Consider the following 25,549-nt stretch of genomic DNA (forward strand, 5'->3'; position numbering starts at 1 on the left):
TATATAATAATAAGTCTTACAATCAGGTAGAGAATTCAAAATGGAGATCTGACATTTTGAAAGTATAAATAGAATAAATAAAAAAGAAAGAATAAATAACTTCTTATTTCAATAAATTATCATTTATCATAAGCACAAACTTTTCCAAGAATAAAAGATATTAATGTAAAAACATGAACTTTTTTTCATTCAAAACTTTATTATTTCAATATATTATCATTTATCATAGGCACAAAATGTTTCCAAGTCTCCAATCTGTATTAGAGAAATGTCAGGGGCACAAAAATAGTGTAAAACATCTCTAATTATATCAATTATAACATATATATAAAAATGTAAAACATTAACATTTTTCATCCAATATTCTTTTGTTAGTTCAATAAATTGTAATTTATCATCACCACAAAATTTTTTCTAATTGTATAAATTAAATACGTATACAAAAACATGTAAAAATAAATATTAAAATATGGCAAGATATTCACAGTTCTTTTTGAAGTTAAGGAGGACACACATGCCGTGTTTGTAAACACAAAGAAATGACCTGATTTGCAAGGTTATTTTCTTTAAGCCACATAGATTCCAGGGGACACGAGGGAGCTGGTAAATTGCACGTTTCCGCCTTTGAACATCTGAGCAGCTGAAAATACAGAAAAACTTTTAATTACTTGACCTTGTGTAAGATTTACCTATTAGCTACTGTATCCATCTATAACACTTTTCGATACAGTACCTGCAAATTGTCAATCAGGCCTTTCAGTTCCTTCTTGATTTCCATGTAATCTTTTCCAAATTGAAATGTACAGCTATTGTAATCATCAAGTTTCTTTAAAATGGCACACTTTGCCTGGAAAAAAAGAAAAGGTAAATATCTTATCAGATGTCATGGCAAAGCGTTTTCAATAAACCAAAATCTACCAGAAGAAGCACTTTAGCTAAAAGAGATTGTCAAAGCTGCTCACCTCTTCACATCCATTTTCGACAGGGATGAAAATGCCAGTACTTGGCACATTTGTGGGCTAAAGACATAGATGGCATTCTGATTAGATTGTAAAGTTCACACAAACATACTTAACACTGATATTGCTCACACTTACCTGTGCCTTTCCGTTTCTCAGCATTTCAATTATTATTTCTGCCTGCTTCCTTATATTGCCACAGGTTGATATGTTGGACGGTGCAGAGCTGCCTGACCTCACACACAGCAGCAGTAACAAGGTGTAAATCCCAGCATGCACTGTACAGCAAAACCCACCAATTAGATCAAATGTGTAGAAAGCAAAGGTGTTCATTGATAGAAAACTCATCTGACAAACCAATGAAATGACAAAACAAACACAATTTCTGTAATATGCTCATTCACATACGACTAATGTATTCTTACTTGTCTCTCCCTGATGATGGTATTGACACACGGGTTAGTTTCTGTAGTCTTTGCAGTAGTGTTTCAGAGTTGGTCTATCTCTGTGCCACCATTTCTCCAAATGTTCTTGATGCTCCATCTTATATATACAAGACGTCTTGTTTCCTTTCATCGTAAGCATCCAGCACCAGCCACAAACTTTCATAGAAAACTTGCTTAACTTCAGCCTGAAGTCATCAACTGGCTCAAAAGGCCAGGAATTGTGTGTCTATGTGGTGAATGGTGTGGGGGTGTGGGGTGTGGGAGGGGGGGTTTAGGGCTGTTGAATGTACATGCCTCAGCACTATTGCTGATTTGTTAGAATTTTCTTCACTATATATCAGCTCCCTGTCACTTCCTCCACATGGAAACAATCAATGATGTCATCAGGGATAGTTTTCCCATTTGTACCAACAGCCTTATTGTTGCATTTCCTGTTAATCCAACAACAATCCTATTGCTCTTCTTCATCTGAATTAATGAACAAATCAGCTTGCTTTCTGTAGCATGTTAATTTTCTGTTAAATATTCATTTCTTAAAGTAAATCGAAGTATACCAACCTCAGTAAAAGTATACTGAGTCACTTTCCAATATTACACAATGTGGACAGGTTTATTTTCATACGCAGCCTGATGCAAAAAGCACTTCCTGCTTCGAGATACCTGTACCAGCATGTTATCTGCATGCCCTCAATGTATGCCTTTCAATCACTAGATAGAGAATTCAAAATTGAAATTTGATAGGGAGAAAGCTTAGTGAAATAAGTATATAAATACAAAAAGCATCTTTAAAGTGAAACTGCTTCCTTGCAGCCTCTCAAAGCCTAGGGAACAATAGTTTTCTTTTCTATAGCAGAAGACGTTGCACCTGGGGACTCAGTGGGCTATGTAGTCAGGGCAGCCGGGGACTCAGGAAGCAAAGTCAAAGCACAAGGGAGCTCAAAAGTTGGTAGTTGCCAAAAAGTTTGTAGTTGCCCAAAAGTTTGGGGGTGGCAGGGTGTTCGGCCGTATCACGGCCGGCCCACTGGGAAAAGTCCCGGTTCTCCCTATGGCCAGTCCACCCTTTGTGGCAGGCGTGGACGTTGGCTCGTGGTCTGTGGCTCAGGTACACTCACCCACACCTACCATATCATGTCTAAGCACATGGATTTAACCACTGGAGTCATATGGATTACTTTTATGCTCCCTTTATGTAGATTCTGGAGCTTCAGAAGTTTCGCACCTATTTACTTGCATTGTGAGGACAAACAGAGCTGAGAAGATCTTCTAAAAATCTTAATTTGTGTTCTGCATAAGAACGAAAGTCATACACATCTGGGATGGCATGAGGGTGAGAAAATCATTACAGAATTTTCATTTTTGGATGAACTACCCCTTTAACAACTGAAACAGGTGTAACAGTCAGGGTAATCAGGGCCATGTCTGATCATTTTGCCCCCAGCAGGCAAGATTCTTAGGCAAGATTTAGTTAATTTGAGCCAGTAACTGGAATCTGATAAACACTACATTAAAATGTAATGCATTATACTGCTTTTATGTGACTTAAAAGTTATTAGATGACAGTAACTGTTTACTTTGTAATCAGATTACACCCAACACTGGATACATGTATAAACCTGAAGAGAAACATTTTTGGTTCAAGTATGCTTCTCATTTAGGCACGGCTCATGAGTCATGACCACTGATATGGTCATGTTTTGTATCACAGTGAGGCTTGATTCATTGTCCAGAAACCTAGCCACCATGCTCACAAAATGCATAAAACATATACAGTATTATATATATATATATATATATATATATATATATATATGGAATAAAACCTGTGCAAAGTCAAATATGTGGATCATGGATGGTCCGCTGTGGTGACCCCTAACAGGAGCAGCCGAAAGAAGAAGAAGATGATATATATATATATATATATATATATAAAACAAATATCATGAATCTTTGAGTCACAAATATCAAGGTTTTCTTAGGGTTACTCCATTTGACTCAAAACTGTGAAAAATATATATATATATATATATTTTTTTTTTACTTCACACTCAGTCTTGAGGGTCTAAAGGGGTCCTCTTTCAAGTTTTTGTTTGTTTGTTTGTTTGTTTGTTTGTTTGGCTTCCAGCATGTTGGTTACGCCACCTAATTTTTTTTTTGCTGGACAAAAGTTTTTCAAATATGAATAATATTTTAAAATAAAATTGTTTCACTGCTTAATTTAAAAAACATATATATACAGGTGCATCTCAATAAATTAGAATGTCGTGGAAAAGTTCAATTATTTCAGTAATTCAACTCAAATTGTGAAACTCGTGTATTAAATAAATTCAATGCACACAGACTGAAGTAGTTTAAGTCTTTGGTTCTTTTAATTGTGATGATTTTGGCTCACATTTAACAAAAACCCACCAATTCACTATCTCAAAAAATTAGAATACATCATAAGACCAATAAAAAAAACATTTTTAGTGAATTGTTGGCCTTCTGGAAAGTATGTTCATTTACTGTATATGTACTCAATACTTGGTAGGGGCTCCTTTTGCTTTAATTACTGCCTCAATTCGGCGTGGCATGGAGGTGATCAGTTTGTGGCACTGCTGAGGTGGTATGGAAGCCCAGGTTTCTTTGACAGTGGCCTTCAGCTCATCTGCATTTTTTGGTCTCTTGTTTCTCATTTTCCTCTTGACAATACCCCATAGATTCTCTATGGGGTTTAGGTCTGGTGAGTTTGCTGGCCAGTCAAGCACACCAACACCATGGTCATTTAACCAACTTTTGGTGCTTTTGGCAGTGTGGGCAGGTGCCAAATCCTGCTGGAAAATGAAATCAGCATCTTTAAAAAGCTGGTCAGCAGGGAAGCCTGAAGTGCTCCAAAATTTCTTGGTAAACGGGTGCAGTGACTTTGGTTTTCAAAAAACACAATGGACCAACACCAGCAGATGACATTGCACCCCAAATCATCACAGACTGTGGAAACTTAACACTGGACTTCAAGCAACTTGGGCTATGAGCTTCTCCACCTTTCCTCCAGACTCTAGGACCTTGGTTTCCAAATGAAATACAAAACTTGCTCTCATCTGAAAAGAGGACTTTGGAACACTGGGCAACAGTCCAGTTCTTCTTCTCCTTAGCCCAGTTAAGACACCTCTGACGTTGTCTGTGGTTCAGGAGTGGCTTGACAAGAGGAATACGACAACTGTAGCCAAATTCCTTGACACGTCTGTGAGTGGTGGCTCTTGTTGCCTTGACCGCAGCCTCAGTCCATTCCTTGTGAAGTTCACCCAAATTCTTGAATCGATTTTGCTTGACAATCATAAGGCTGCGGTTCTCTCGGTTGGTTGTGCATCTTTTTCTTCCACACTTTTTCCTTCCACTCAACTTTCTGTTAACATGCTTGGATACAGCACTCTGTGAACAGCCAGCTTCTTTGGCAATGAATGTTTGTGGCTTACCCTCCTTGTGAAGGGTGTCAATGATTGTCTTCTGGACAACTGTCAGATCAGCAGTCTTCCCCATGATTGTGTAGCCTAGTGAACCAAACTGAGAGACCATTTTGAAGGCTCAGGAAAACTTTGCAGGTGTTTTGAGTTGATTAGCTGGTTGGCATGTCACCATATTCTAATTTTTTGAGATAGTGAATTGGTGGGTTTTTGTTAAATGTGAGCCAAAATCATCACAATTAAAAGAACCAAAGACTTAAACTACTTAAGTCTGTGTGCATTGAATTTATTTAATACACAAGTTTCACAATTTGAGTTGAATTACTGAAATAAATGAACTTTTCCACGACATTCTAATTTATTGAGATGCACCTGTATATAATAATAATTATATATATATATATATATATATATATATATATATATATATATATATATATATATATATATATATATATATATTATTGGAAGCACTTTATAACAAGGTTTCATTTGTTAACATTAGTTAATGCATTAGGTATCATGAACTATATATGTTTTCATTCATTTATTAATCTTTGTTAATGTTATATGTTAGTTATAAAAACACAATTGTTCATTGTAAGTTCTTGCTAGTTCATTAACTTATCTTAACAAACATATCAGATTTATAAATGCTGTAAAAGTATTGTTCATTGTTATTTCATGTTAAATAATGTTCTTAAATGTAACCTTATTGTGAAGACGTACCATATTGTTCCAAACCACATTTCTTTTTTTGTTTTATTTCAGCTTTTAATGAAAGTTTTATTTATTTAATTATTTTTACTCTCTTAGGTTACATCACTACATTTCTTTTACTCAAAATTAAAAACATGGTCATCATAGTCATTGGTCATGTCATGGTCACTGATTGATCATGGTAGAGTTGTATACAAGTAATTGTTTTGTGTTAATTGCATTTTTAATATGTGTTTGAATAACTTAAATAACAGATCGGAAAAAAGAGCGTCACGTCACTGATCCATCTATGTAAATTCCTGTAAATTATATCATGGGTATGAGTTATCATGGGACTAAAATCGCACCGTTCGCTGAGCCAAAGACAATTATTTCATGGCCACATGAGGGCGTCAGTTGCGCTGTTAAACGATCAGGCAGACTGTGAGGTTGGCTCTGTTTAAATCGCCGAGAATGGTCGCGAGCTTTGTGCTCGCACAGGCTTGAGGAGGAATGTAAACACTCACCAGAATAAACGAGGAAAACTCCCGCGGTGAGTAGAAAGGCTTACAGTTTATGACGAGCACTTCTAAATTAGGACAGCACATCCTCTTTAACGTTGTTACATCTGTACACCAACTTTCATTGATGAAAAGCATGATCCGCCGCCTCTCGTTTTCCCCGTAAACTCCGCGAAGCGATCCGCTCTGAACAGCTGAAAGCCGGGCAGATGTAACGCGCTGTCCGGAATGGCTTCACTCAGCCAGGTTTCTGTGAAGCACAAAGCAGCAGAGGTTGAAAAGTCGAAAGCCGCGCTGTGACCAGTGCACCGGCTCACATCCCTCGCTTGCGTCTCTTAGCGCGCTTGAACAACACAGCTGAGCCTCTGACTAAAATGTCCAGCAAAACGTCCGAATTGTCAAAAACTGGGGAAAGATTGTCTGGTATGTGCTGCCGAATGTTCAGCAGTTCGTCCATGGTAAAACTGATTGGAAAAAAATTACAGTACTAAACACAGGACAAACAAACAAAAACAACAAAAGAATGGACCCTTCGCTAAACTCCGCCCCCTAAGTAACGGTCGCTCACTCTGACAAGATCTGCAGAACTCCCTATTGGAATGAATGGGAGGTTGCCGTGAACGACGCGGATTTTGGCAAAATATTCATATAAACGGAATGGATAGTATTTTTACGTGGGCTGGTATGAAGAGTGCCATTGTAATGTATATTTATCTGAAGTTTCTTTTTCTTTTTTTTTTTGTAAAAGAAATTGTTAAATTACACAGTAATTTGATTAAAAACCGTGGAAACTGAATCAGAATCAAGGCAAACGATCATTACAGTCACTTCAAAAGAGAAAAATCTTCATTTAATAGCAATTACACATCTATTAACATTAGCTTAAGTGAACAGATCTGTTTATAACGTCTCAACACACTCATGTTGATGCAGTGAACTGTTTATATACTATTGCTTTTACTATGACTTGAATCAAAACATAAATTAATAAATGTTCAGTTATTAGCTTTAATTTAACTTGGAGCAAATGTAGGTGTCGTTGCAGATGTTATATGTTCATTTGGGAATGAGGGCTGACACAGTTTAATCCATAACATTCTCTTCTCCAGATTTATTTAAAGATTATAAAAAAAAAAAAAAAGAAAGAAAGAAAAACATTGTGTGTCACTATTACAAATGTCCCAGCAACAACATGTTTGACTTTCTTTTTATTACTATTTTGATAAAATCCCACTTAAAAGCAGCCAAACACACATTACTTCCATAGGCTGTCATTGGAAAATAGCAAATGCATGTCAGAGTAATGGCAGCAGGGCAACGGTTGCTATGACAGGACTGGTCAGAAGCGCTTTTAAGGCGGGGCTTAGCAAAGGGTCAGTTGGAGAGCTCCACATTGAGGGGCCATCCACGGTGCCATCATGTTTCAACATAAAGCACATAAAGGCAGCATAAAAGTAATCCATACAACTCCAGTGTTTTAATCCATATCTTCAGAAGTGATATGACAGGTGTGGGTGAGAAACAGATCAATATTTCAGTCCTTTTTTTTTGGCTAGAAATTCTTCTCCCTGGCCAGCAGGGGGCAATATGCATGAAGAATGTGAATCATCAGAAACACAAGAATGTGGTAGTGAAAGTGGAGATTGACTGAGCAGGGAGGAGAATTTATAGTAAAAAAGTACTTAAATATTGATCTGTTTCTCACCCACACCTATCATATCACTTCTGACGAAATGGATTTAACCACTAAAGTCTTATGGATTACTATGCTATCTTTGTGATTTTTGGAGCTTCAAAAGTTTAGCACACTTATTCACTTGCATTGTATGGACCAAAACAGCTGAGAAATTCTTAATTTGAGTTCAGCATATTAAAGAAAGTCACTAATCTGCGATGGCATAAGGGTGAGTAAATGATGTGAGAATTTTCATTTTTGGGTGAACTATTCCTTTAACTGTCTAACATCACAACTGAAAATACAGCTCACTTTTGGCTCCACTCTCTGGACATTTCACCCAGAAACTGCTGCTCACAAGTGCCTGTATGTTCAATAACACTTCCAGCTTCAGCCACTGGGGCAGTGCTTTGAATTTCAGTAGCACAGACCGATTTCAGCAGCACAACTATCAACCTACTGTTGCCGAATTCAGTGTGATCAATCTGGAGTCAAGGTCTAGCCTCATTTGTTTGCAGGTGCCACTTCATTTGATATTTTGTTACCTAATACATTAAAATTCATAAGTGTGACTTAAGGGTCCAAATACATTTAAGGCAACTGTAATTATCAATGTGTGTGATATTAGAATTATGTGCTGCAGAGTGCTGGTATAGTGAATTGAGTAATGTTTTCTTGTTCTATTCTCACAAAGAGTTTATGTGTGCGTGTGTTATAGTGAGTCTCTACTCATCCATCTTTGGCACTCTTCAGCTGCTCTGTCTCGTCACCTGTCCTCTCAAAATAACAGGACTGTCTGAAGTGAAAAGAGTTGATCATTCTGTATGTGAGTTATGGCAATGAGAGACCGCTCCGATTTATTACAATTATTGTTCCATGGCACTTTGAAAATGGAAATATATTGTGCATCCTGTTCAGTCATTGTACTGTAAATACAAAATAGCATTACAAAAATCCAAAAGTGCAATTTAAAATAGACAGTTAAGGCAGTTTTGTGACTGAACATGGTGTATTTTCAAGGCTTTTTAAGATCACCTGCTCTACAATGTTGTCTTGTAGAGCAAAATTGTATTGGTTAACATTTAAAAAAGAGACTCTCCCTTAAAGGTATAGTTCACCCAAAAATGAAAATTCTCTCATCATTTACTCACCCTCATGCCATTCCAGAGGTGTATAACTTTCTTTCTTCTGCAGAACACAAACAAAGATTTTTAGAAGAATAACTCAGCTCTCTTGATCCTTCTCAGATCAATATTCAAGTCATTTTTACTATAAATTTCATTTTCATTTTGTTTTTGGCAATTTGCATTCTTTGTGCATATTGCCACCTACTGGGCAGGAAGAATGTAGTTAAAAAAAGGACATAAATATTGATCTGCTTCTCACCCACACCTTTCATATCGCTTCTGTAGATATAGATTTAACCAACGGAGTCATATGGATTACTTTTATGCTACTTTTATGTCTTTTTTGGAGCTTCAAAGTTCTGGCCATCATTCACTTGCATTGAATGGATCAGAGCTGAGATATTCTTCTAAAAGAAGAAAGACATGGCAGGAATTTTCATTTTGGGGGGAACTATCCCTTTAAAAGTTTTGCTCACCATCAGAACCACAGTTGCAGTGTTTTTAACTGTGTGTGGTTTGTCTTTGGCTGATGAAACAGTTTAAAACAGATCAGTATTACATTGAATTTTGACATGTCCTGTAAAATAGTAGAAGAAACAAGTAGGGTTTTAATAACTTAAAAAAACTTTCCTTTAGAATACATAAGCACCTCCTGCTTAATCTCTTTCTTAAAATCGACATGAAATCAAAATTGACCCTATCTATTTTAATACATGTTTCTTCTCTTCTTTTGCATGATACATCCGTGCACATTATTCCAAAGAAATAATAAACGCCTCCAAAACTATTTTCCATTCTGGCTGATGTCACCTAGGCTACTGTATATGGGCTAATGGTTGATGTTAAACAATAGCCAAGTATCTTTTTTTTTTCCTCGTTGAATATCCCATTTCACTCGAAAATGTCAATGTCAACTCTGAAGTACCATAATATCAACTTAATTATGTATGTGTGGGTCAGGCATATTCCAATGTATCAATATTGTTTGTGAATGTTCTTCTGTGTGAGAAAAGCACTCCTCCCATCTAGACTCAGGGCAGGAAAATGAGGCAGGTCTTCATGTAATTCATGACATCATTGATCAATCCATCATTCTCTTAATTTTAAAACCATGTGCATGAGTAATGAGTGTTTCATCAGTTTTTCTGCCTTCCCTCACTCACTAAACTTGTGTCATTTTATTATGGACACTGATGGAAATGCTGCTTCTCACACTATGTGAAAACTGGCAAATATAGACAGGTCATTATTATGACTTTATTTCAGGGACCGGTTTGCACTATATTCTTTGTACAATGTTTTTCAATTGTGCAATAAGAGATACGGAGGTAAGTTTAATAAATGTTCTGTATTTTACAGAACTGATATCAAGCTTTTGATTCTGTTGATTTTTCAACATAATGGTGCTTGCATTGGCTACATTTTGCTCACAACTGTAAATATGCCTGAAGAAAAACATAAATAAAAAAATAAATGCTGACATTTTTGTCACAAATTAAAACATTTGCCTATTTGTGTTTTATTTGTAAACTTGTTAAAACAGTTGAATTAAAATGGTTCCATTATTCGTGATACTCATAAATAGACACAGAGGCACTTAGACAATAATACACATATATATCAGATATGATGGTTTACCAGGTGTTCTGGTGCATGAATGACACACACACACACACACACATCTTCACTTGTGCTCAGCAGAAGAAAGAAAGTCGTACACATCTGGGATGGCATGGAGGTGAGTAAATAATGAGAGAATTAGCATTTTTGGGTGACCTATTCCTTTATGAAGTAATCTGTTTTATCGTTTAAAGTATATAATAATTTTTGTAATTAACCTTCTTTTTCTTCTTATCTTTCTTCTTTTTCTTTCTATCCGGGTCATCATCCTTCTTTTTCTTCTTCTTCTTATGGTCTGAATCTGATGGAATTTCTGTAGTAGCGAAGCATGAGACTGTGAGTTAATATGAAAGACAGCACTTTGTCTCTTCGTGTGATTGTGTGTGTGCCCGTCACCTGGCGGTAAGGGATCCTTAGGCCGAAGGTGTTTATGTTTGTGTTTATTCTTTTTCTTCGGTGGTTGAATGTGCATCAGTCTGTATTGCTCTGGCAACTATGGTAAAACAGAGAAAAGAATTTAAAACGTACACACACAACAAAAATATACTGTGGGGTCCAAAAGTCCACATTGAAAATCTGGGATTTAAAATTCCATTTAAACCAGGACATTAAACCTGAGGTTTTGGCAGGGGCACAACTACACATTTACAGGGGTGTTTGCAACATCAACGCTGGCGCCCAGTGTGGCCAGTTGGTGGGAGAGAGAGGGGGTTGCTGGTTCCCTTGATCTTTGTGGGGGCGGGATGCAGGGGGTTCCTCCTTGATCGTGTTAGAAACAGCCCAGTTGGTGCCACTCTTTGTGTGGTGCTCCAGAGCTTGAGTGAATTCTATCATTAAAGCAAAAGGGGAAAATACCAAGTACCAAGAAATTCAGAAATCAACTTTTCACTCAAGATGTTATGCTGATATATAATTTGTAATGATTTTTTTTTTTTTAATTAAATTATTAAATCAGAAAAACAGAAGCATTTTCACTAATGAACTTTTGAACCCCACTGCATGATTACAAAAAATGATTGATCTGTATTATTTGCCGCATAAGTGTTTGCCACCAACACTGACAAAGAAAGACATAGACAAACCTCAAAGTACAGTCAAAGTAGAGGCAACATCAGTTACATGGCATCCCTAAATGCATAGGAGATTCTTCTTTTGTCTCTCTCATACACACACACTTACAGGGCCAGTGTGTAGTCTGAACCCAGTGAGCATTGCTCCAGTGAGAGGATTGAAAGAGTTGTTGCACACTGGCGGCTTCTCGATGAGAGAGTGCAGAGAGCTGTTGTCCTGAACACCCGGGCTGTCTATCATACCTGAACAGCAGGAGCACAGAGTATTAATACATGGTGCAGCTCAACTTAGACCCTGTGTTGTTATTGAAGACACTAGAACTGCTCTAAAATCAGCAATCAAAGCAAAAGAGTATGTATATGCACCAGGAAGCTCAAGAAGGAAGTTGCTGAGTTTCTCCTTGACTTTTTTTCCACAGAACTTGTTATAAGCATGTTCCAGGTTGTAGTGTCTCCACTGGCAACATAGACAAGAGAAGGGGGGTCAACAACAGGTAATATATAAATGATAATCAAAGTCTATATATTAAATGCCATGGATTAATATTTTCAGATTATTCCATTATTTTGTAGAGGTGGGTCAAAATGACAATTTCAACCTAGGATTTGGTCAAAACTACAGATCATAAACATAACATTAGAACAATGGCGGACTTTAATTTATGGGTGGCAGCAATCATCATTAGTTTATTTTTACACAGAGATAGGTAGGTATATATCTAAAATCAGTTGACTTCAGCAACCCTTCTTGCATTATATGCCAATGATGTGAGTCCAAAAATAAAAAAAAATAAAAACTTTTTTTGTGTTGTTGTTCCACAGTTTAAGTGGCCATATCTTCAGAAGTATTAAATATATCTTAATTTCCTTTTAGATTCTGGTTCAGAACAAACTTTTCTTTTGGCATCTTTATACTTAAGTTCCCATACTGTTAAATCCCAGAGATTTGGGGCTCTCAGTGTGGCTCCATGTGTAAATGGTTACATTTTACACGTTTTCAAAATTCTAAATCACATATTTACAAATAAAGTTACATAATGGGCTACTCAGTATATATTGATTGATGGCATTTGATTTTTTTTTTTTTTTTATTAAATTAAATGCCATTTATGGCATTTTAACATTTATTTATGTGTATCTTATGTGTAAAATTGATTTATGTGTTAAAAATCCATCATAAGTATCTGAAATTTGGATGATTTGACTCAAAATACCCCAGGGGTTAATATGTCCGTGGACGTGACAAGACCCCAAATTAACCCACTCCCGTTACAAAATTCACCATGGTCACCATAGTTTTCATCACAAAATCATAATTACAACAGTTATTGTCACTACTTTAAAACCATTATAAATTCTCGGGATCTCTTTCAATTCCGTATAAAACTTTCAGATTCAGTCCATCACTTTGTTTTGTATCTTGTTTTAGACATTTTTATGACAGTGGTGGTTTATACCATACAACTAGAATTTAATTGTATTCACAACTAGATAGGTCAAGTTTGTCAAGGCTTGGGAAAACCTTGTCTGAAAGTTCAAAGTAGTATAATAAGTTTTAAGTTTGATGTTATTAATACATTACAGTATGACAAACAGCCAGCAAGCTAACTGTCACACAGATAGTCAGATAAACAAATAGATAGATAGATAGATAGATGGATGGATGGATGGATGGATAGATAGACAGAAAGAAAGAGAAAGAGAGAGAAACTAAAAGCATGTGAGGGTTTGTTTACATTTGAATTTTTGACAGTTGGAGTTTGAATTAACGAACATTCCGTTGGCCCATTTGAACATTCTGTCAATGTAAGTCTATTAGGATTTTACCATTTTTTTACCATCTGCTGTGTGAAAACTGTAAGTCCGATTAGAAAAGATAAAGCACACTACTCCAGAACAGTCTGATTGTGTGTGCCAAATCTGGTGGATGTAGCTTTAAAGCTCTAGGAGTTAGTGATAGAAATGTTTGTCTCAGATTTGGAATTTCTGAAAAAGCCCTTAAAAAAAAATGTTTGCAGAATAACAGTGTTGGCTTCATCAAGCCAACATAATAGTTGTGATAATTTTGGTATTTTGACAACTGCTCAAAACTTACATTTTAACATTAGTTCGAAACTTGCTGATCAATAACAAGTGCCTACACAATTATTACAATCTAACAGATATTAACACAAAATACCGTGGTATTATGACTTTTTTTTTTTTTTTTTTTTTTTTTTTGCATGTACCATAGGAGTATCACTGAATGATTTGAATTAACTTGTAGTACCTGAAAATACCATGATGAATTTGGTAATCATTGCATTAATGTTGTATATGTAAGTACAATAGTTTTACCATCTAATACTCTGGTTCTTTCTGTGTAGAACATATTATATTTTTAACACAAACAATAACACCCTTAATATTGCCAACAGGTAGGTGTCACTCACTGTGCAGTTCTCGCAGCAGGTAGAAGGGCTCGTTCATCGCGGCGGGTTTTCTGAGCGGAGCTCCTTCATTCATCATCTGGTTCGGAAAAGACATCGGGCCCATGTTTTGATGGATCAGTGGTTTCCCGGGCCCAAAGGCCAGCGCGGACGGTCCCACTGATCCCTGTGAATCAGGCTGACCATACAGTGAGGAGAAGATTTCTGACATGTTGAAGAGTACAACACTGATGTGTTAATATTGTGAGGTAATGTGTTTAGGTTTTCACATCGCTGAACGGCGACGCCCCTTAACGAGCTGCTCGCTGAAAATGACATCCGGTTGTACTTGTATTTTGGGGGAATTTACCGTAATGTATCAGTTTCATGATCGTATTTGTATTATTTACGGTTCCTACATTTTACAGTTACATAAGGCGTATTAAAAGTGCACCATATAGTATAAATTATTATAGTAATGAAATAAATCATTTTTGGAAATGATAAATGCAATTAATTTATGTGTCAATGACTCAATGTTAAATGTTAAATCGTCGCATAAAGTCTAATAATTACGGTAAACAAAGAAAGCGACGAACTTCCTCTCATCCTCCCCTTTATGTGACATCATAACCAATAAGCGCTGTCGTTTCGCTAACGTGGCCAATCAACGCGCGTACTTTAAAGAGGCGGGGCGATTGTTTTTTCTTCGTCCGCAGTGACCTCCGTCCCTTTAAACCGTTTAATTCATTGGCCGACCGTAGTTTTTCTGATAGCAGCATAGATGCGGCTTCTGTCGTCTCTGGCCATCACCGCAGTTTTCTGAAGATAAAATGGCCTTATTAACGCCTCTGTTCGCCTTTCTGTATCATTTGCCGCAGGTGTACAAATGGCTACTAAAACCGTACTACATTGCCTCGTTATTTATGTGTCTCGCGTTCCTGTTTATTCGCAAGACGCCTGGGATATGTGAACATCTCTCGACGCAACGGGAGGATGGAGATTCATGCGAATTTGATTGGGTATGTATAAAACAGACCTCTGGGTGTTTAACACCTGCTGAACGATTCAATGTAAAGCAACCTTGCTTTGCAATAAAGGAATTAAGCAGCACAGCAGATGACGATGGGCTTGAGAATTTGGAAGGGGGTCGCTATTTAGCTAGGACGAATAGAGACCAAGCCCAATGCATGGTGAAATAGTTTGAAATATCATGCATATAAATGATGCATGTCAATAAAACTTCAGACTGATGTCTGTCATAATAGCCTTTGTTTTGATTTTTACAGAGAGAGGTAGAGATCTTGATGTTCCTGAGTGCTATAGTCATGATGAAGAACAGAAGAGCGAGTAAGTTTTCATTCTTTTCTTTCCCTCATAAAAACACTCCAATCACCCTTTTCTATCTTTGTGCACTTATTTCTTGTCTTTGCAGCTTAAACAGCTGGCGTAGCCACGGGTGGGCCTGGGTGGGCCATTGCCACCCATAGGCATTCAACCCACCCAACCATTGTCTTATGCCCCTACTGCACCAACAGCCAAAATCTTGCTGGCCTCAAACAACTAATGTCAGAGGCTGTTGGTCTGGATAATGTGAGCATTAAAGCTTTCAAAACAACGGCTGTTCAAAAAATAAATAAATAAATAAATAAATAGATTGCTCTCATTTTAATGAGGCTATTTACACATTAAACAACCTATGTGCCGATGAGACACATTCAGTTGACGAGCATCCGGTATCGTGCAGCGACTCCAACCACTTTATTTTCCCCTTTAAAAAAATATTTGTAACAAATGTCATATGTGTGAATTGATTGCTGAATTGTACTAATTAGGCTATACATTTAAATAACTTCTAACCTGTTCATCGAGTTGACATGCTGATTGAAATAACTTTAAATGCTCCCAAAACTCTTAAATTCCAGCCTATTTGTTTCCTTTATGACTTAAATAAAATGAAGTTATTTCCAAATATCATACGCATGAATTTATTGCTATGGGTTTTGAATGTCATAACTTAGGAAACAGTCACAGGCGTAGATAGCTCCAGAAAAAAAATAAATAATCTACTTCGGAATCAGATACCTTTATGCTTTTTCTCTCTTACTGCGCTATCGTAGCAGCGTCATCTCTTCCCCACTTTAATGGGAGTTGTGACGCAGTGACACAATCAGAGAGAAAAAAGTTTTTTTTTTTTTTTTTTTTTACATTAAACTGTAGCGGAGACATGGCGACAATACCCAATTCTGTCATTTTGTATCTGCCATTTTCATCTGTCCAAAGACATGCCAGCAAATTGTAATTAATTTTTTTTTAACCAATATTGGTCCATTCTGTGGTTAAAATGTCCATTCTGTATTTATATTTTCAAAGATTTATCTGGCAATTCCCCTGAATCCCCATATAATGATAAATATCTGTTCTCAGTCACAAGACCTCCTAATGACCCACATGTACAAGATAAAATAATTTGAACTATAACTTCTGTTTGTTGCATTAAAAGCAGCTCGTGACGGCATAATCAATGTACTCTGAAATAAATAATTTTGGATGATAAAATATGTTCTCAAAGCTTCCAAGACTTTTAACCCCCCCCCCCCCCGTATTGATGCTGACTACCACCCCTGGAGTCGTGAGTTTGAATCCAGGGTGTGCTGAGTGACTCCAGCCAGGTCTCCTAAGCAACCGAATTGGCCCGGTTGCTAGGGAGGGTAGAGTCACATGATGTAACCAACTCGTGGTTGTGATTAGGGGTTCTCGCTCTCAGTGGTGCGTGTGGTAAGTTATGCGTGGATCGCGGAGAGTAGCATGAGCCTCCACATGCTGTAAGTCTCTGCGGTGCCATGCACAGCGAGCCACGTGATAAGATGCGCAGATTGACGGTCTCAGAGGCGGAGGCAACTGAGACTTGTCCTCCGCTACCCGGATTGAGGTGAGTAACCGCGCCACCACGACGACCTAGTAAGCAGTGGGAATTTGGTATGCTAAATTGGGGAGAAAAGAGGATAAAATTAATTAATTTGTTTTTTTTTAATTAATAAAAACTTTACAGATTTCATGCAATCGATCATTTCTCTTGGCCCACCCACCCAAAATTTATGTTACTGGCTTACACATTGACACTCAAACGTCCACAAACAATCCCCATTCTGTAGTGAATGTGATGACAGTGGACTGTGGTTGTAATGTGAAGCTTTTGTTTACACACTAAATGTTTGGGGTACCTGGGACTCTTTGTTTTCTCAGTGACGGTTATCGTATTGTTTGCTGTTGAATCAGTTTCCTCTGTCATTCTTTGTTTCTGTTGCCCTCTCCCCCTCCTCTAGATCTGCTATTCAACCCCCCCGACCCCGAGTATTCGTTCTTGCGTATATCAGAAACTGACACAAAACTGCAGTTTGAGAATGCAAATTTTTACAGAATGTTTTTTGCACACATTTAACTTTGTTTTCTCTTTTTTTGCATTTCAGTAACTGTTGAGCAGCACGTGGGGAACATCATCCTCTTTTGTAAAGTGGCCAATGTGATTCTGTTCTTCAGACTGGACATACGTTTGGGGCTTCTATACTTGACCCTGTGCATTGGTCAGTCTTTCACTGATCTTTCACTATTTTTGTTTCTCCTCATCCTCCAACAGTCCCATAAATTTTAATAGCCCAGGATAAGTATCAAGCTACCTTAAAGAGATTTCAAATTATATGTGACAGATGTCCTCCTTTTAAAAAAAAACTATAGGCTAAACCAAACAATTGGTAAACGTTGCAAGATGGCAGTTTTTAAGTCTGTTAATATTCTGTTTTAAAGTTTTTCTGATGATCTGCAAACCTCCACTTTACATGGGCCCTGAGTACATCAAATACTTCAATGATAAAACCATTGACGTGAGTATGATTTCAGATCATGGAGTTTCCCTTTGAAACAAGCTTAGAATAACACAGGTATCGACTTAATATGAAACAAGTGTACTCAGTATGCCATTGTCAAAAAAATGTACAAATCTAGACAAGTTTTGCTAGAGCATGGCAAAGTTTGTCACTTACACAACAATTACCAATGCAGCCCAATAGCCTTTGAAAATAAGCAAGCCAGAATACAAAAACAGGAATTCAGCCCCCTGGTTTTGCCCAAAATTGAGCCATATTCAGTTAAACATTAACGTCTTTATATATTCCCTTAAGGCTAGTGTTCATATTTGTATACTACCACGCCCGTATGTGCTTGCTTGAAACTGTTTGGTTTATGTGAGGTATAGGAGCTCACTTCTCTTTTATGTTTAGGAGGAGTTGGAAAAGGACCACAGAGTGACTTGGATTGTGGAGTTTTTTGCTAACTGGTCACCAGAGTGTCAGTCTTTCGCCTCAGTCTATGCTGATCTGTCCTTGAAGTAAGAATGTCATGCTTGATATATTTTGCTCACAAATTTCTGTAAAGTTAAAAGGATAGTTCACCCAAAAATAAAAGAATCATTAATCATTCTTTAAGCCCTCACCTTCATGTTGTTCCAATTCTGTTTGAATTTTTTTTCTGTGGAATATAAAAGGAAATGTAATGCAGAATGTTAGCCTTAGTCACCATTAACTTGCATTGCATCTTTTTTCCACGCAATGAAATTGAATGGTGACTGAGGCTGTCAGCCTCTAACACTGCCTTTCCTTTTTGTGTCATAAGAGAGAAAGTTATGTGGGTTTGGAATGATATAAGGGTGAGTAATTGATGACAGAAATTATTATTATTATTTTTTTGGGGGGGGGGGATGATCTATCCCTTTAAGTGCTACAAATTGTTACTTTATGTTTTGGGTAACATTTTCCAATAAGGTTCCATTTGTTAACATTAGTTAACAACATTAGTTATTCTCTCTCTCTCTCTCTCTCTCTCTCTCTCTCTCTCTCAGGTACAACTGTGCAGGACTGAAATTTGGCAAAGTGGACATTGGCCGTTACAGCGAAGTTTCTAAGAAGTAAGTAGCTTATGATTGGTACATGGGTCTAGTTTTAACACCTTACGATATTGTGACAATATTACATTTATTTTCCCCCTCAGGTATAAAGTTAGCACATCTCCTCTCTCAAAGCAACTGCCCTCTCTGGTGCTCTTCCAGGGGGGAAAAGAGGTTATGAGGCGCCCTCAGGTGGACAAGAAGGGAAGGGCAGTGTCTTGGACCTTCACAGAGGTTAGACTTACTCACATACTGCATATTACATGTACGGAGCCCCAGAGAGGACAGGCAGGATTTTTTTTTTTAGAAATAGTTTTGCGTGCCCTCACAATATATTTTGCGTTCCCTTGTTTTACTAGAGTAACCATAGTTTGACCATGGTATTTTGTATTATTTGTATATTTTAATAGCTATGGCTAATCTATAGTAAAACCATGATTACTATATGGATACAGTATACTCTATTAAAACATGATTAGCATACTACAGTCATGGTTACTACAATATTACTATAGCAAAACCATGATTTACGCCAAAAACTATGGTTACTACAATATTCCTAGAGTAAAATCATGGTAAATTTATTGCGAGGGAATGCAAAACTTATTGCAAGGGCAAGCAAATCTATTTCAGAAAAAAAAAAACACAATGTCATTGTGGTGATGGTGATTAACAAAATGTATTACACTGTTCTCTGGAATGATCAATTCTGATTAGTCAATGGCGCCATCTAGTGGTCTGATATCTCAGAGTAACAACCGCACATCCACACATCGGACCGCTTACTGAGTATTGAGAATTTGTGAGTTATCTTTCCTGCTTCTCGGATCACTGTGCGTTCTCTACAAGTAAGCTCAAAATAATGTCAACTCAAATACATGTTTCATGTGCATTTATTTATTTATTGGCAAGTAGTCTTGTAATAAGATGCATAATGAGCAGTCAGATGGTTATTATTTACAAAATGAACACCAACAGGACACAAACCGGAGGTGTATTTCACCTGTTCAGCGATTTCTTTGTTCTCAAATAATTACATAATTTCAAAGCAAATCAATATTGTATGCCCATGTATTTATTTATTTGGTTAGTAGCCGTGTAATAAGTGAGATAATGAACAGTCAGCCAATTGTTATCGCAAAATAAACCCCTTCAGAGTGATGCAAGATCCTGATCTCCCTGTTGAGCTTTATTATGCGATAACATCTGGTTAACTGTACATTATCCCTTACATAGTGTCTTTCACGAAAAAGAGCCCAGAAACGTGTATGTTTTGTAGAGTTTAACGGAAGCGTATTTATTACAGGCTAATGAAAATTTTTGCCTTGCATTGCTTGTGCAAGTTTGACCACTGGATTATAAATTTGTGTTTAAACTCGCGTTCGCGCGAACCCGCGAGTATTCCCCCTTCTCTTCCGGAAAAGGACAGGAGAAGGGGCTTCTACGACAACTTATCTTTCCGCCATCAACCATGGCCGATACCACAATGATTGCTGCTCTGTTTCTTTTGTGGAAGTCCCAGATACGTCGGAAAACCAAACACCATCGTGTTTGGGTGCATGATATCATCCGGAGGCGCATACAGCTCGGTGAATTTCACTGCCTTCTCCAGGAACTGCGTCTGGATGACTGCCGCTTCGTCCGGTCTCTGTTCATGTATGACGTTGTGTCATACAATTCCGGGTGCCCACATACCGCTACAACAATTTTTTAATCCATTTTTCCAGATTTCTTCTGCTACTACGTCAGCACATCAGTGACATCCGGACAATCTCAATGCTGATAGGCTTTCGTGACAACGCGTCATGCGAATTTCTCGCTCGAGTTGAAAAATTTCGACTCACGCGAATATGCGAATGCAGCGATTTCGCGTGTTCGAGTCGCGTCATTCGCTTCATTCGTGCCGCCCGGCGCGAATTCACGTCTATTCGCATATTTGCATTGGCTTTGTATGTAATCGCGCTGCGCGAATCAACTAATCATTAGCTGACCTTAAAACACTCTAAAAGAGATTACTTTTCCAGAGCCTTTTATTCTCATAATGTATTTGGTTTACTATATGGAGGTGTATTAGTTTGACTGCAGTCAGTCTTATTAGTGCTGCTTGCTAAATTCAAAATTTAGTGTAACTCGTTCCACACCTTTTGTGCAACAGATATGAATAATACTCCAGTTCCTGTGGCTTGTTGAAGAGAGTGTGCTATTACTTTTCAAAGTGATCTGGCTAAAGATATTCACCTGGTAGATGATAAACTTGGCAAAAAATTCCCATAGACTTGCATTGAAAAAGGGATCAGTAAGCAACCACCAAGGGAACCCCAGTGATCGCACAGCAATGCACCAAAACCCTCTCAGAGCACTTTAGCAACTGCATAGCAACACACTAACAACCACTCAGAACTCCTTAGCAGCCTCATATCAACTGCATGGCAACCACCCACAACACCCAACATATTTAGCATGGGCAAGCTGAAAAAATCTTACAACTGAAAAATCTCAGACAATTTGCTTCCTTCATTTATCAGAACTATAGAATTAAATCATACAGCAAGTTAGCACACACAATGTTTATGTTGTCAATTCCTAGGAAAATATTATCCGGGAGTTTAACCTCAATGAGCTGTATCAGAAGTCAAAGAAGCTCAGTAAGACCAAAGGAGAGAAGAATGAGAGGCCCAGTGAATCACAATTTGCCCCTGTGCCCGAAGAGGAGGAACCTGAGGCTGAGACCATCAGTGCAATGGACACAGAGAGCAAGAAGGACAAATAGAATGTGCATCTGGGACATAATGGGACGGGACTCTATTTTGCTAATGTTCAGAGTGCAGAGAGAAAGTTTGTGGTTCCAGCTCAACAAACAGAATGATTGTTTTTTTTGTTTTGTTTGTTTAACATACAGAACTTAATTTAATTACAAAATCAGTCTAATAATATAGTAAATCTTACATTTTTATTAAAATTTCATCATTATAAATACAGTGGACACAGTATACTCATGTCCAAATAACCATCATACGGGAGTTAAACAGGTTATTGATGATTCTGTCTGTCAGCTGTGTTGGTATTTTAATAAAAATTAGACGCCTCTTACCTCTAATATGGTTTATAATTGTGAAGTGAACTTTTATTAAATTGTTATTTTATGTTGCAAATGCATCACTACTGGGGTACAAACCATGTCCTTTCCTATTGTACTAGTAGATTCCTTTTTCCCCCCAAGTCACTCCTAGTTGTCTTCTAATTTTCCAAGACATACTGTATCTTGGCTTGTATTATGGTACTGAATATACACCGTTTAAAGGGACAGTTTTCCAGTGGATGCCAAAATGAAAAGCTTTCACAGTATTCACATTTTTGATATTGACACTGTCCTTATGTCTTGATGCTGCAAAAATTATTCAGCTTTTTCCTTTGACCTGTAGACCCAATTACACATTTCTTTTTAGACTGTATACTGGATACTGCTGTAAAAGTCTTAAATATTTGTTTTGTATATTCAGTTTTTCACATCAATTTCCTTTGTGCTGAATGATAAATGCCTTTTTAACATTTCATTTTTATTTGAAACTGACAGACACAGAAGAAAGCTGCAGGCAGTCTTCATATTTTAACCTTCTTGATCCATTGCTGTCGCTGTGGGAAGCTATTATTGTCAATGTAAATTAAATGTCAAAGCAGAATATTGTCACTAATTTCCCTTAAAAAAAAAAAGAACAATATTGTTTGTGTGCCCTATTAAGTAAACAAGTCTTGATTTTCACTTATCTTTGTCAATTAATTGGTTATGACTGGAAGATGACTAAGTGCTTTGAATGGTTGTGGATGGATGTTTCGTTTTTTTTGCCATTTCAATACAAACACTGAGTGCGATTACATGTCTGATCTTACACAAGTTATGCTTAATAAACCGACATTTTTTGTGGTCATGTAAAAATCGTATTCAGCTCTCCATTATTGGGGTAGTAAGATCATTAACGGTTTAAGCATAAACCGATTGACACAGGTAGATTTTTGCCCATTACCCCCATTTTGCGCATATAAACACCTTTATCAGTGTTCATACCGGATTATTCAATGTGTGCAAGTGTTGTGTGCATGCCTGTTTACATTTTGTTGTCAAAAACTGAGAATAATAAGAACGGTTTTCTTACATTTTCTTATTTTTTGAATATGCTGATTTTTGGCAGTTATGATCAGCTTATTGATGTGCATGTAAAAGCATTCACTAAGGTGTTGAATCAGAATACTGTAGTAGTTTATAATTGGATTACCAATATTGTCCTCAACACAAATATCCTCCCATGAAGTGACCAACCATGTACAGTGGTAACAAAGTGTTTGAACGCTTTAGCATTCATTTTTATGAATTTCATTGCAATATATAAAATATGAAACAAAGTGGCATCTGAAAACAAATGATGCAAGAACTAACTCCATTTTTGCAATTACTTTTAACTAACTGGTCCCAGGGTCGTCCACAAGTATGAACACGTTCCACTAAGTTTGACAACCAGAAAATGCCCAAATACTGTCCTCTGAATTTTGAACAGTACCTCTATTGCTTTATAATTAAAAATCCATCAAACTTCCAAATTTGTTCTTTTGCTTGAAAAGTGTTCTTGTGCTTTCTTTAGATGCCACTTGGTTTGATATTTTATTGTTTAATGCATTGCTATTCATATGTTTTTAAGTGTGGCTTAAAAAATTCTGGCAGACTCTTTATACAAAGTACAGTTGAAGTCAGAAGTTTACATACACCTTAGCCAAATACATTTAAACTCAGTTTTTCACAATTTCTGACATTTAATCATAGAAAACATTCCCTGTCTTAGGTCAGTTGGGATCACTATTTTAAGAATGTGAAATGTCAGAATTATAGTAGAGAGAATGATTTATTTCAGCTTTTCTTTCTTTCATCACATTCCCAGTGGGTCAGAAGTTTACATACACTTTGTTAGTATTTGGTAGCATTGCCTTTAAATTGTTTAACTTGTGTCAAACTTTTGGGTAGCCTTCCACAAGCTTCTCACAGTAAGTTGCTGGAATTTTGGCCTATTTGTCCAGACAGAACTGGTGTAACTGAGTCATGTTTGTAGGCCTCCTTGCTCGCACACACTTTTTCAGTTCTGCCCACACATTTTCTATCAGACTGAGGTCAGGGCTTTGTGATGGCCACTCCAATACCTTGACTTTGTTGTACTTAAGCCATTTTGCCAAAACTTTGGAGGTATGCTTGTGGTCATTGTCAATTTGGAAGACCCATTTGCGACCAAGCTTTAACTACCTGGCTGTTGTTGAGATGTTGCTTCAATATATCCACATCATTTTCCTTCCTCATGATGCCATCTATTTTGTGAAATGCACTAGACCCTCCTGCAGAAAAGCACCCCAACATGATGCCGCCACCCCCACGCTTCATGGTTGGGATGGTGTTCTTCGGCTTTCAAGCCTTACCCTTTTTTCTCCAAACATAACGATGGTCATTATGGCCAAACAGTTAAATTTTTGTTTCATCAGACCAGAGGATATTTCTCCAAAAAGTAAGATCTTTGTCCCCATGTGCACTTGCAAACTGTAGTCTGGCTTTTTTATGGCGGTTTTGGAGCATTGGCTTCTTCCTTGCTGAGCAGCCTTTCAGGTTATATCGATATAGGACTCATTTTACTGTGGATATAGATACTTATCTGTTTCCTACAGCATCTTCACAAGGTACTTTGCTGTTGTTCTGGGATTGATTTGCACTTTTCGCACCAAACTATGTTCATCTCGTAGGAGATCTCCTTCCTGAGCAGTATGATGGCTGCATGGTCCCATGGTGTTTATACTTGTGTACTATTGTTTGTACAGATGAACGTGGTACCTTTAGGTGTTTGGAAATTGCTCCCAAGGATGAACCTGTCTTGTGGAGGTCCACAGTTTATTTTTTCTGAGGTTTTGGCTGATTTCTTTTGATTCTCCCATGATAACAAGCAAAGAGGCACTGAGTTTGAAGGTAGGCCTCAAAATACATCCACAGGTACACCTCCAATTGACTAAATTAGCTAATTAGTCTATCAGAAGCTAATTGGCTACTTACATAAAGGCTTGACATCATTTTCTGGAATTTTCCAAGCTGATTAAAGGCAATTAACTTAGTGTATGTAAACTTCTGACCCACTGGAATTGTGATATTGTCAATTAAAAGTGAAACAATCTGTCTGTAAACAATTGTTGGAAAAATTACTCATGTCATGCACAAAGTAGATGTCCTAAACGACTTGCCAAAACTATAGTTTGCTAATATGAAATCTGTGGAGTGGTTAAAAAAATTTGTTTTAATGACTTCAACTGTATATGTTTGTTGTGTTGTCACATGTGGGCTGATTATAACGAGGCAAATGAGAGCACACATTGGAGCCAACTACAGTTTTTTTTTTTTTTTTTAAGTCTCTGGGGGTTTGTTTCAAATGATGCAACATATTTCTGGTAATGAGGTGACAATATATTTTGCACACCATGTTCCTGACGTCTATTATGACAACAGGCTTACAGTTTTAAGAACAGAGAAACAAAATTCATGGGCATTATCGGGTATTACACTTCCAAAGTTTCAGAAACCACCAGAGTTAGGAACACACCATGAAGGTTAAAGCAAATCAACATCACAAA

At 37.2% G+C, this 25,549-nt stretch overlaps 2 protein-coding genes across 10 annotated transcripts; one reads left to right on the forward strand and one right to left on the reverse strand.

The window, feature by feature from the left end:
• Window positions 1–196: 196 nt before the first annotated feature.
• On the reverse strand, window positions 197–14,293 carry LOC127444610 (mediator of RNA polymerase II transcription subunit 19-B-like). 9 transcript variants are annotated; one of them, XR_007897851.1, is made up of 11 exons: window positions 13,987–14,293; window positions 11,921–12,011; window positions 11,567–11,797; window positions 11,099–11,311; window positions 10,881–10,977; window positions 10,703–10,797; window positions 6,069–6,312; window positions 1,098–1,237; window positions 963–1,019; window positions 734–847; window positions 197–640 (listed from the first exon to the last, which is right to left on the reverse strand). XR_007897851.1 is itself a non-coding variant. In XM_051704074.1 (6 exons), the coding sequence occupies exons 3-6, from the start codon at window positions 11,793–11,795 to the stop codon at window positions 8,516–8,518; spliced, it is 342 nt and encodes a 113-aa protein (XP_051560034.1). In that variant the 5' UTR covers window positions 11,796–11,797; window positions 11,921–12,011; window positions 13,987–14,293; the 3' UTR covers window positions 8,491–8,515. The 9 variants fall into 9 exon arrangements, 4 of the variants coding, with proteins under 4 accessions (XP_051560032.1, XP_051560031.1, XP_051560034.1 ...); XR_007897853.1 differs by having other exon boundaries at window positions 10,881–11,311; window positions 11,664–11,797; XR_007897852.1 differs by lacking the exon at window positions 11,099–11,311.
• Window positions 14,294–14,666: 373 nt separating this feature from the next.
• Window positions 14,667–22,665, forward strand: LOC127444595 (thioredoxin-related transmembrane protein 2-B-like). The gene is made up of 8 exons (XM_051704052.1): window positions 14,667–14,984; window positions 15,252–15,312; window positions 17,433–17,546; window positions 17,767–17,843; window positions 18,240–18,346; window positions 18,857–18,922; window positions 19,006–19,135; window positions 21,489–22,665. The coding sequence occupies exons 1-8, from the start codon at window positions 14,796–14,798 to the stop codon at window positions 21,669–21,671; spliced, it is 927 nt and encodes a 308-aa protein (XP_051560012.1). The 5' UTR covers window positions 14,667–14,795; the 3' UTR covers window positions 21,672–22,665.
• Window positions 22,666–25,549: the final 2,884 nt, after the last annotated feature.

Source organism: Myxocyprinus asiaticus, chromosome 8 (genome assembly GCF_019703515.2).
Source record: "Myxocyprinus asiaticus isolate MX2 ecotype Aquarium Trade chromosome 8, UBuf_Myxa_2, whole genome shotgun sequence".
NCBI classification, from domain to species: domain Eukaryota; kingdom Metazoa; phylum Chordata; class Actinopteri; order Cypriniformes; family Catostomidae; genus Myxocyprinus; species Myxocyprinus asiaticus.